The sequence below is a fragment of the Lingula anatina genome, chromosome 9 (assembly GCF_051362555.1).
Source record: "Lingula anatina isolate TDL-2025a chromosome 9, LinAna3.0, whole genome shotgun sequence".
NCBI lineage: Eukaryota > Metazoa > Brachiopoda > Lingulata > Lingulida > Lingulidae > Lingula > Lingula anatina.
Genome location: NC_141775.1, coordinates 4,016,510 through 4,029,076, shown reverse-complemented (window position 1 = coordinate 4,029,076; position 12,567 = coordinate 4,016,510). Strand labels below are relative to the sequence as shown.

The following is a 12,567-nucleotide window of genomic DNA, read 5'->3' as shown; positions in this document are numbered from 1 at the left end:
TACTATAAGTTACTATAAGTAACCGGCTCTCGCTGCCAGTAATTACGCGGCGGGATATTCAGGGCACAGACCGTGATCATAAGAAAGCGCGAATAGAAAATAGATTTTTAGAAAATAGACATTCCATGTGAACGAAGCCTTAGCCAAATGCAATTGTGTTAGTTGCGCCATACGAAACAAAATTTTAAACGCTTTTTAGCTCCACTTGTATTTCAGAATGTCAACATTGCCCCGTTGAAGATTGGAAGATTGACCCGTAAGAATATATCGGGTGAATTGAAATATTAGAGGTAATATGTTCACCATTATTGTTTTCATCCTTAAAATCATTCAGATTGGTGAAATGTCTGTCATAGAATAATGGTTAGGAGGCTGTGTACTATCGCAAAGTTCCTTTTGTCAAACTGGCATACCTGATACGGGGGCGTCTCGATAGTCCGAAGGTTCATTGGTCCGAAGGTTCATTGGTCCGAAAAGTGGTAACATTTTAATCGATTTTTTTAATCAAGGGTTCATTGGTCCGAAGGTTCTATAGTGAACATTCGGACCAATGAACCTTCGGACTATTGAACCTTCGGACTATCGCCACGGCCCCCCTGATACATGCATGCAAAAATAATTTACGTACCCCCTGCTAGTGCCGCAGATTAATCGTGCGCAGTTTCTCTGGAGATGAAATAGCCAAAGACAGCTGTGAATATCTAGTGAAGAATCAATCTGTTAACCTAGTAGAAGGTACCAAAATAAGGTTTTGAGATGAAGGGTAGAGGAAAAAAGGGGGGGGGGGGCGCAATGTTAGTCTTAAAATCCTTTGAACCATGTTTTATAGTTCATTTAGCCGTTAATTAGCTGTAAAATTGAAAAATCAGACTTTGTTAGCTAAAATGTGGTGTACACCCAACATGACATAAACTGGGACAAGTTGATGCACTAGTACGCATAAACATATCCACACACATTCAGGTCCATCTAGATAGGATCCCATAATGCATGGATTCTATAGTCTCAATACAACAGATGTGACACTATACGTACTATAATATGTCACAAGCAGCCCTACTACCAGTAATTAAGTGTTTAGTAATGTAAATTGACTGGGCATTTTTTGTAGCATACAAATGAACTGCCTTTAATTTGATTCGTTATTTTATTTCAGTTCAATATGAATTACATGTACAATGTATTTCAGCCATTAAGCACAGCTTGTACATATACTCATATATAAATTGATGTTAGTATAACACCCTGAGCTTCAGAGTGTAGATTGTAACATCTCCTCTATCCAGTACCATGGTGCATCCTCCAACATCCCGAGTTTGAGAGTGCTGAGTGTGATCCTCCTCAACCCAACAAATATTCAGATTTCTCCATCATTCTGTAATTGATGGCGGATGCACGGATGTATTGTGACTTTCTACTACCCCCCCCCCCCCCCCCCCACCACCACCACCACCACCACTATATACCCACAGTAGTAACTGCCATACATTCTAATATCTGAAATAGCTTGAGATATTTGCTAATGTACATGTAGCATTTCTGGCAGCAGGCGTTCATTCCTGACCCCCATATTCTAGGACAGTGACATATACAGTGATCCCAAAGTCACACCATGCTCTGGAAACTTCTCCTAAAATCTCAGTCTCCTAAAAAAAGGAACCCTACATTATGCAGGGTGCTCCTGGATACCCAGGTAACAGTGTGAGAGTGAGTCAGAAGCACCTGAGTGTTCCTTCTTCTGAAATGCACTGCATTTTGTGCCTTGTGGCAAGATGCCATAAGGTACGTGTCTTTGTTCTGGAGATGCATGCAGGAGTAAAAATAAAAGAAAATGAAAAAAGGAGGAAGATGTTGCTGTAAAGATATAAGGGATCTCCCTCCCCCCCTCCTTTTAAAAATTTTTTTAAAAATAAAAAAAGGTTGCAGTGACATAATGCAGTACATGTATATGTATATATCAGCTTACTGTACCTGGTAAAATGGTAAAATCTTTAACATTTTGCAAGCTAAAAGAATGCATTTAAATGAGTGAATGATTTGGATGTGATGCTGGTGACAACTCAAAATTTTGATAAGATCTAAGGGTGCATTCCCAGAAATTTGGATCAATCCAGAGATTTAGATCAACTTAACTCCCTGGGGGTTCACACTAAATTGCAGTCAGCCGAGCGCGCACCATAGTTAATTACCCTCTTACAGCTTTTAGTAGGCGACAGACACTTAAGCCGACTAAGCTGACAGTAATCTAGTGAGACTCCCCACAGGGATAGATCGATCTAAAATCTATGGGAATGGGGTCTAAACATCGTGATCTCCCTTTCATTGTAAGATCCAGTACTAGTATTAGATTTAATTTTTCTCATTATCATAGTATTATTTAAATAAGAGTTATCCTGTCAGTGTCAGGACAAACCCAGCATGACAATTGATATAATTATAATAACAAAAAAGTTACTGAGATAAGTTTTTCATAGTTCTTTTTGTACTGATTCTATTCTTATAAATGTTTTTTTTTTTTTTTTTCAGATACATCTTTCACCATTTGAGGTCAAAGCTTTCAACAAATTCATAGCAGATGGGGAAAATCACATAAACATGTTTGTGTGGAATAACAGATATAAAGAGGACTTACAATAGGAAATTTATCATCAATATGCAGCACTTGAGCATTTTGTATATTTCATTCTAACATCCTTACATGGAGAAGCTGGTCAAAGAATAACAATGTAAAAAATAAATAAATGATTTTAAAGAAGTTGATACAGATTGCCAGTTTTATTTCAAAGTCCAGAATACAATTGTGTTGACTTCAATAGAAAAGAACTTGAGTGATATTATATGCCACTTTGGACATTGTGGAGTATGGTCATCACACCAGCAAAAATAAAATCTGGCTACAGGACCCAGTGATCACACCTTAAAAGCTGAGAAAAACAAAGGTCGGTTACAATGTACTAATAAGTCTAATAGTTATACTAAAATCTAAATCATTCACAAGCCTTAGGATAGAGATCTTGAAGAAGTCACTGCTCCTTCCATAGAACCTTCAACCTCAGACTGTTGGACCGTCCCTGATCATTGGTCATTCAGTTTGGAAAAAATTAATCAGCTCTTTCATACTGAAAGACAACATTATTATTATTATGGATAACATGCTCGAGGAACTAAATTGCCCGATTTGCCTGGAATTTTTCACATGTCCTGTCATACTCCCTTGCTCCCACATACTGTGTCGATCACCCTGCGCTGAGAGGTTATTTGAACAGAACTTCATCAGGTGTCCAGTGTGTAGGGACAACTGTTATGTGGCTGGAGGGATAGATGTGTTACCCAGGGTGATCTCTCTGGAGAATATCATAGAGAGATATCAGGAGGAAGAGGTCTGTAGTATGGGTCAACTCCAGTATTTATTTTGATGAATTAATTTTTAATAGTTTTATATAATGCTTTATAAGATATTAAGTTTTGCTCAGTGGAGGTTGATGCCAAGTAACATTTAATTAATTGTCGTTCATTATTTATTTATAATAGGAAATGTAAAACTTTGTATTTGAAAATTTTGAAATTCATTTGATTTAAAAAATTGACTTGTGTGCATAGACACAGTGGCTGTTATTTGCTTGTAATGCCCCAAAACGTGCATACTGTATATGGCCTACTGTTGCATTTTGTAACTGAAGGACATTGAAGATGAAGACGATGATGGAGAAGGCAACACATCCATAGGTGGCGTTCCATGCCAACTTTGTACCAGTCAGCATGCAAGACGAGCCAAGAAATCATGCATGGACTGCAATGCCTCGTATTGCAGCAATTGCTTGGAAATCACTCACCCAAACAGGGAGCCTTTTAATCAGCATACCTTAGTGGCTCCCACGCATAATCCGCGTCCAAAAGTCATACAGTGTACTCAGCACAGAGAAGTGGTCAATGCGTATTGTGTGAGCTGTAAGATGCTGGCATGCGCCGTGTGCGTGCATGCTGGAGTTCACCAGGGTCATCGTTTGTTGCCAGTTGATGAAGCTTTTCAAGAACTTAGGGTAAGGTGATATTATATAAAGCTTATTTATAATATGCATAGCCTACAGAGTACATAAGTACGTTCACGTTTTAAAGCCATGAGCAGGTGAGAACTAATGTATACCAAGTGAAGTTATCCCATTCTGCACCTACATCATAGTGGAGTGGGGAGTGCAGTAAACCTTGCTGTTACAGTATCTAATTCTCTAGTTCTCTCAGTCTAAATGCCAAGTTATGTAGTGGCCTAGATAGAGTGCTACTCCCTGTTGGGTGTTGATATGGCCTGGCATTTAACTGGTTATCACAGAAAACAACCAGGTTTTTTGGTGAAATGCCAAAGAATTTTTTTTTTTTTTTGAGGGGGGATGTGCATGCTGGAGAATTGAGACAAAGATGATTTCCGAGGATATCTGTATCAGTTGCATAATTTATGTACCTGACTTTGAACAGTAGTGTTATATTTACATGTACTGGTACATGTACATGTACATGTGCTTAGAGCTTAGTAACAATTCTTGAAAATAGCTCATCTCCCCTTCCCCATCTCTCTTTATCTCAATTTGTGTATGTAAGTGTGTTTGTGTCTGTGTGTGTGTGTGTGTGTGTGTGTGTGTATGTGTGTGTGTGCGTGAGAGAGAGAGGGAGGGGGGTGGAGAATCTTCCTAAAATAGAATTGCTATCAATACACTGCTACCAGTACCTTTGATCAAAGAAAAATAACAACCTGGCTGAAAACTGTGTATCAACTACATATTGTCAGGTAAAATCTGTAAAAGAGAAACTTTACGGCATTATTTCTTACTACCTGATTTTAGCTTTTTAGCTAAGCCTTAATAGTTTACAACTTTTTGTGAAATAGTTCCCAGAATGTATGTTGAGTATTGGATATATATGTATTTCAGTCTAGTCTGGAAGTGAGTATGAAGAGCACTGAGAGTAGCCAGGAAGCTGCAGCCGAGGCAGTGAAATCGGAGGAAGATCAACTGAAGGTTTATCAGGTAATGACGAATACTTTGGCTTTCAGGCCCCACTTTGCACTGAGCTGTATACATATATTGATACTGAAGTATTTGGGAGATAAATAATTATCTTAATATGCAGGCTGGCTATTACATTAGAGAGTCAACTAATTGGAGCCCCCCTTGCTTGATATGAACAGTTTATCAGATTCATTTTTCCTTGAAGCATTTAAGCAGATAGAAATAAAAAGTTAATTTAATTATTAAATGAAATATAGAATATTTTGTTAGGATTATAGTTTGTACAGAGTTAAGTGCAGGAAAACCAGTTTTGGTCTACATTTCACTTGTGCATGTATGTTGCCTATTTTACAGATAGAAAACACTGTGCATTTTTTATAAATAATGTGAATATATATATATATATATATATATATATATATATATATATATATATATATATATATATATATATAAAAGAGTAAATTGATAGACTGCATTACCACTGATATTGATTTATTGCAAATTTAATGCATTTTTCTAGGAAATAGCTGCAAGACGGCGACAAGACATAGATGAACAATGTAACTCTCTCATCGCTTTCATCGAAGCCAAAAGACGTTTTTTCCATTCTGACCTTGACCTAGAAGAGCAAGGCCAGGTGGCTGCAGTCAGGGTAGCAGTGAGTGACCACAAAAAACTGACCGCTGAATCTCAAAGCCTAGTCCACTATGCTAAGCTGGTCATGAAGGAGACAGATCCAGCGTCGTTCTTGCAGATAGCTGGTACAATAAATGAAAGGTAAGGTTTTTTTTTTTATCTCATCCTAATTTTCAGGGTGTTAATGCAGACTGCTCCAGAAATCAATCAAGTCTAGAACATGTACAAGGGGTGGGGGGTGGGGGTGGGGGGTAGGGGTGCAGGCTTGAAAATTTTTTTCTTTTAACCCCTCAGTTGATACACTGAGGCATAGCACATTAATCTACTAGTAGATCAAGTTTTGGTTCAAAATGGACATCATTTTCCAGCCTAAAAAGTTGTGCTTTGGCAACTCCTGAATCCCCATTGCCCATGAGACTGATTACTGAATTTTATTTAGATTGATAAAGAGCTGTGGCAGAGTGGAGGAACTTCACATGCCCCCAGTGGAGACAGAGAAGATGAGGACAAAAATCCTGGACCTCAGAAAACAAAAGGCCATCATGAAGGACATGCAGTATTTGACAGTTAGGACACTTAATGACAGCAGCTAGTGAGGATGTGCTTATGCATGCACATGCATATGTATTAACATGTATGTGCATTCATCCATTCTGATTTTAAATGTTTTATATCGATGCTTTTTCAGCTCTGCAGGCCCTTCATGTCAATATAGATCCATGAAGTGTATAATAGATATAACAAAGTTTTTTATTCATATTATTTCAGCTCCAGCCACAGAGCCCAGCAACTCCAAAGAGCCCAGTTATAGGTAGATAGATAGATAGATAGATAGATATAACCAAAGAATTTCATAGATGTAACCATTTTTGTCCATTTAATTTCAGCTCCACAGAGCCCAGGTACATATAGTGATATGATCACATGTGTAATAGATATATCCAGTGTTATCCATTTAATTTCAGCTCCCCAGAGCCCAGCTATAGATGTGACCAAGTGTTCCAGGTCATCTAACTGTGTTATACTGGTCCTGTCTAAGAATTCTGGCTACGAGGTGGTAGACGGCTACCATGTCTTGTATTGTGCCGAGGGGGAGGAGACAGAAACCCCACAGGTTTGTCGTGTTGATATGAGTACACAAGCATGTGCATGTGTATAAATGCATGGAGACATGCATCTGTACTCACATAAAACACATAAGTACAAAGGCTCAGGCACAACTCCCTCCAACCATATGTATGTGTGTGTATATAACCACATAACCACATATACATGTATATAACCACATACATGCATGCACATTGCTCCAAACACACACACACACACACACACGCTAACACTCTTTGAATTTCTTACTGAAAAGATTTTGATTACTAGTAAGTGATTTGTACAAAAACTATGAGTAATTGCAGTAGATCTCTTCAGCATGAAATAGCATGGCAAGTGGATTGCAGTACACTTATTTGTTAAGTATACTGGTCTGCACTTCATTGTACAATTGGGATCTTGTTTCAAGTCAAGAAGCCGTTTTAGCTAAGTCTTCTGATAATTGAAATGGACTGTGGGTGCCTCACAATGATACTGCCATACTGGGTGTTCCAAACTAACTCCTCTAGAATCAGGGTAACAGATTAACACGCCTCCTCTTCATTCCAAGATACTCATGTAATCACCAGGTTTTCTGTTTTCTTCTCAACGATAGGATTGTATTCAACAAAAGTCCCTGTGGAGTTAGTTCCAATGGTTTACAATAGTTTCAATGTGAATGCATCCTAAGCAACATTTTACAAAAATATCCAGAAGGCTCATGCTTTACTCTGTATGCCTGGAATTAGTTGCAGCCATGTATTTATTTATTTATTTATTCATTTATTTATTTATTTATTTATTTATTTGCTCCCTCCCTTAGTGAAAAGAACTACATTCATATTGCATGTCAGTGTAATTTTGTCAATAACAGTAGTTATATTATTCATTGGAGCAAAACAATAGTGATTAATGTTGCCAAAAGAACAAAATTAATACAATGTAGTTTAGACAAATAGAGATGTGCTTGCTGTTTAATGGATTAAGTTCGATCAAATGTTGAGTTTAAATTGAAAAAATAATTTTTAATCCAGACAATCCAGAAAGATTTCTACTTATTCACCTGTAGTTGCCAGGTATTGGAAACTTTTATTTCGTTAATTCCTTTTCTACATACCAATGTAGGCTAGATGTTTCCAAATCGCTCATGCAAAAGGTATGTTTGGGTAGAATAGAGTCAAAGAGGCTTCTTTTCACCTATGGAATCATGGCGATGGGTGGAGGAGAGTCACTGTCAGCACTGTGAAATTTGGGAGATGGAGAGTGTGTAGGTTGTTAAGAAAAGTCACCGTCAGTACCCTGAAACTCGCTCTGGATTTAACCAACGAATGTAACTGTGCTACATTGTATGCGTATGCTACGTTTGTGTATACTGGATATAAATTGTGTTACATGTATGGCTTTATTTTTACTTTTCTTGCCATAGGTCCACAGGTATAGAAGAGCACGTGCTTTTGCAAACCAGGTATAATTTGAAATGACATTTTCAAGTACTGTAGCTTTGCTGATACCTTGGCTTAGGTCCTGCTTCACAAAAATTTTATTTTAATTCAAATTGGCTAACCACAGGATCTGCTAAATAACTAATTCAAACAGACAAAAAAAAAATTGAGAGAGAAACAGAAAAATGCGGACAAAGGGAATTCAGTGTAATGCAAATAATAACCAAATTTTGAAAAATGTATCTTTCTTGAAGAATGGTATTACTTAATAATGCATAACCTGAATAGGAAATAATTTACAAAGAAAAATCCTGCATGATTTTTTTAAACATTTCCCAATGGTCTTACATAATAAAATGCCATGTTGTTTTGGAATAGATTCACCACTTTTTATTCCCTTTTCAATACAGAGTGTCACCACTTTCTCCACACAAAGTGAAGAACCTCGGTATGGCACCGTCACCACAACAGGGAACGCAGTGGTGCTGATGATAGAAAACCTGGAAAATGGCACCAAATACTTCTTCTGTGTGCGTGGGTTTAACGCAGCTGGGGAGAGCGCCAATTCGGAGGTGGTGAACTGTACAACACTGGAAGAGGAGCAAGAAAAGTTGATTGGTAAGATTTGTTGGAGTTTGTGAATTGCGTGTGTGTGTATATATTTATATATATTTGAGAAATAGAGTAAAAATGAAAGGAAAAAGGAAAGAAAGATGGAAAGAAGGCATGGTATTGCTTACTGTAATATAAAATAGTTAGAGTCATACATGTAAATAAACATAACTTGCAAATAGAAAATTTAACACAAACAACCAAAACGGGGAAAAAAATGCACAGGTTAACATCTTGCTCCACGTATTGTATCATAATATATTCATTTATCTTCATCTTATTTCAGTTCCAGAAATTGTTCCAGACAACTGTCACACATACATGTCCTCCATCCAGATCTACTGCAGCAGCCAGGTCGCCACCCCGAGTCCCACGGTGAATTTTTACCTTCTCCACAGGGAGGCCGAAAGCAACACCTTATGGAGAAGCACTCCGCTCTATGCTTGCCTGGACCACAGGGTGTTTGGGTTAGAGCAGGATAAGCCGTATGAGTTTGTGGTACTGGCGTGTAACTCAAGTGGGGAGGCACAGCTGTCTAATAAAGTGGTGTTAAGAACACAGGGCTCTTCATCATGACTGACTCCTTTCCCTCTGATATCAGGGGGCCTCTGAAATAGTATACAAAATTTAAAGGGATAATAACTCTTCGTATGAGGTCTATATTTCACAATAAAAACATTGTGAATAACTCATAGAAATATAATATATTCTTTTTTACAACAAAAACAGCAGTTAAAGCTATTATTCTGATATCTGAGCTTGTCTTCAGACCACATGACCTCCATTGATGGCTATACTCTGTTATAATCTCTTAAGAGATTTTAACAAAAAACCAAACTTTTTAGAAAAAAATCAGGGACTAACTTTGAATGTAAAAATGGATTCATTAACCATTGGTAAGTACAGGAAAATTTTTGTACACCGGGAAAAATCATTTTATGGCCAAAATGAAGAGTTATTATCCCTTTAATAAAGTCATATTATACAATAATTGTGTAACAGACTTTTAGCGTAACCTGTGGTCAGAGATTTACTAACGCCTGGTTCCCACAAGGATTAAAATCCTTTTCACATTTAGCGGTACAGTTATCTGGACCAGTCCACTCTGAGAGATTGACAACTTAATGGCCACGCTGTTACATAAGAGTGTCCCTCCCTCCCCTCCCCTCCCCTCCCCCTCCCGTTTGAAGGGCCAATATTAATTTACAGCAGGAAGTGCACTTGTGAAACAGTGTAGCGAGTGTTTTTTAGTTTTAACTAAGGTTAAAAGAGTACCGTTTGGTGTGGAAAAGGCCTAAATTTTATATCAGAAGGTTTTTTAAAGGCATTGAGGACAGACAAGAACGTAACCATAGTCAAACGTAAATAGCCAAAGAATTTTTTGAAGTACTGTGCCAATAATCGATAGTGACGAAAGCCGTGGTAAATAAATGCAATACCGCGTATATATCTTCCACACCTTTAGATATTTATTAAATTAATTAGATATTTATTAAAACTTTATTGTAGAGTATAATTTCTTCATAATAAATATATATTACAAATATAAATTTTAAAAATGAATGCTGCATGTTACGAACCGTCCATATTATACATTGTACGTGTTGAAGTCATTTATGAATACACATTAGTTTTGTTATACTGTTACAGTTGTTTGTTATTCAGTACGTGAATATTGGTTTTAACTGGTTTTATTAAAACTATTATAAAATTATGGAGATTTTATTCTAGTATCCATCGTGTTTGTGCCTTTATAAAATAATGACATAACAGATTAAATGTCTTTTTCATAATTTATTTTCTTAATTTTTCATGTTAACCAAAGTGTTCGGAAAACGATTACAGATATCACAAAATAATTAACATTTTAACCAATTATGAAGAATCTCGCTCTCTCTCGCTCTCTCTCTCTCTCAGGGGAATCCTAAATTCTGGCAATTTTTTTTTTTTTTTGGAATGGTCATCCCCCACCCACCTACGGCAAACACACACGCACACACACACACACACACACACTTATAATGAACTTCTTACGCGTCTGCATCTGAGACCGATACGCAGGCAGGTACAGGTCCAAATTTCAGATATTTCAAGGTTAGTTTATGTGGCCGTTCAGAACTGCGCATTAACTCCTCGGGGACTCTAGCTGAATGAAAGCAACATGGCAGACTAACCTAACTCGTCTCCTGCTGTTGTTGAGTAGAATAAATAGAAGCTGTGATTATGTAAGTACGTCTGAGATGAGGAGGCGTACGCCTGTTAATCATTTAATCTGACTGCATTCAGCGAGAATCCCCGTGGAGTCAGTGCAAATTGGCTTTTGCAACCTGATTATGACACATTCTGACTGGCCCTTATGATGTGCTGTGCCATAACACACATTTTCCCTCATTCTGGACTTCTTCTTATAGTTGTACAAAAGCGCATCGGGTCTCTATAAACCTTTATAAACCTTTCCTTTTATCGCCAGGTATGCAATTTCCAAAACCGTTCAAAAATGATTCGATCCATTACCACGTTTTTGAGTTCTTAATTTGTCATTTTTTCCAGTCCCCTTCTTCACTATCTCTATTACCAGAGTAACAAAAAGGTAGACATTTAGAACTCGGTAATGGGTTTATATATGGATTTGGCATACGTTGGCGTAAAATGTGAATTTTTGAGAATGTATTTTTGCCAATATATATATATATATATATATATATATATATATATATATATATATATATATATATATATATAACCGCACGCTGTGATTTTAATCACATCGCTGTATAGAATTCTTAAGCGTGACAAGAAGCAATTATCCTAGAGTTCCTGCACTACATCTCCATCACTGGCGCAGGTGCAAGGAATCTTATGTCGTCGCGTGCATGACAACGACACGCATGTTTTTCTTTAACGGAATAAATGGACTGCTGTGACTGCATCTGTCACTGAAGTAGGGTTTGAAGCTTCCTAGTTTATTACCTTTCTACTTTATTGATGTTCATATTCATATAAATGGACCTGTTATTATTCCATACCGTGCAAAACCATGATGGTAGTTTGGTCATGTGCATTGTTTCGTGTTTGTTTGTGTGTGTGCGCGCGCTCTCTCTCGCACGCGCGTTTTTCGGGAGGTTTAGTGTGTGAGCAGGGGGGATACCTCGGTACTTATTGTCTATACGCTCTGTGTGTGTGTGTATGCGTGTGCATGTATTCATGTACACACGTGTGTGTGAGTGTGAGTTTGGGTCTTTCGGTTATGGGTTCTATGTGCATATGTGCGTCTCCCTATTATTCTCGCGAGCGCGCAAGTTTGGATTTGTAACTCTGCGCGCATGTGTACCTAGGTGTGAATTTTTGACAAAACATAAATCGACCTTGTATACTCTTTCTTTTTCTTGGTGGTGTGATAGCAAATGCATATTTTCTTAAACACCTGCGGCGAAACCTGCTTTGAAGGCGTGCAGCGTTCACTACATACATATGCTATAGGCATAAACACGCTAATCCGTCAAACAGCGTCTGCCAATCCTATTTCTTAATCAGTACTGTTTTTGTCGTTTGACAGATTACTCTTCCATTTCTCTAGCGCTGAGACAAATTTTTATTCATTTTACAGGTCGGTACGTCGTCGTCAGTTTTAACGTACAGGATCGAAGCAGAATGAACTTTTTGCGGCATGGTAAGCCTTCATCCATGTGAGAGGATCCAGTCGGCATAAAAAATTGCCTTCTTATTCCTCGTTGGCGGAGGCAGCAAAAAGAATTAATCACGGTTAATTGACTCACACGGACGCCGCA

At 37.7% G+C, this 12,567-nt stretch overlaps 1 protein-coding gene across 4 annotated transcripts; it reads left to right on the top strand.

The window, feature by feature from the left end:
* The first annotated feature begins 125 nt into the window (after positions 1-125).
* Positions 126-10,423, top strand: LOC106178131 (E3 ubiquitin-protein ligase Midline-1). 4 transcript variants are annotated; one of them, XM_086995837.1, is made up of 10 exons: positions 126-290; positions 2,527-2,939; positions 3,681-4,040; positions 4,923-5,018; positions 5,524-5,780; positions 6,079-6,206; positions 6,605-6,753; positions 8,152-8,190; positions 8,578-8,785; positions 9,066-10,423. In XM_086995837.1, exons 3-10 carry the CDS (start codon positions 3,786-3,788, stop codon positions 9,353-9,355), a joined length of 1,422 nt encoding a protein of 473 aa, XP_086851963.1. In that variant the 5' UTR covers positions 126-290; positions 2,527-2,939; positions 3,681-3,785; the 3' UTR covers positions 9,356-10,423. The 4 variants fall into 4 exon arrangements, with proteins under 4 accessions (XP_086851963.1, XP_086851959.1, XP_086851961.1 ...); XM_086995833.1 differs by having other exon boundaries at positions 2,527-3,380; XM_086995834.1 differs by lacking the exon at positions 126-290 and adding an exon at positions 1,554-1,693 and having other exon boundaries at positions 2,527-3,380.
* The last annotated feature ends 2,144 nt before the right edge of the window (positions 10,424-12,567 follow it).

Bases quoted from the DNA above. Each gene is read 5' to 3' on its own strand.
- LOC106178131 (XM_086995833.1), top strand. From the start codon at position 3,144: ATGGATAACATGCTCGAGGAACTAAATTGCCCGATTTGCCTGGAATTT. The intron at 5,781-6,078 runs GTAAGGTTTTTT...AATTTTATTTAG, and splicing joins GCTGGTACAATAAATGAAAG to ATTGATAAAGAGCTGTGGCA. The intron at 6,754-8,151 runs GTTTGTCGTGTT...TTCTTGCCATAG, and splicing joins AGGAGACAGAAACCCCACAG to GTCCACAGGTATAGAAGAGC.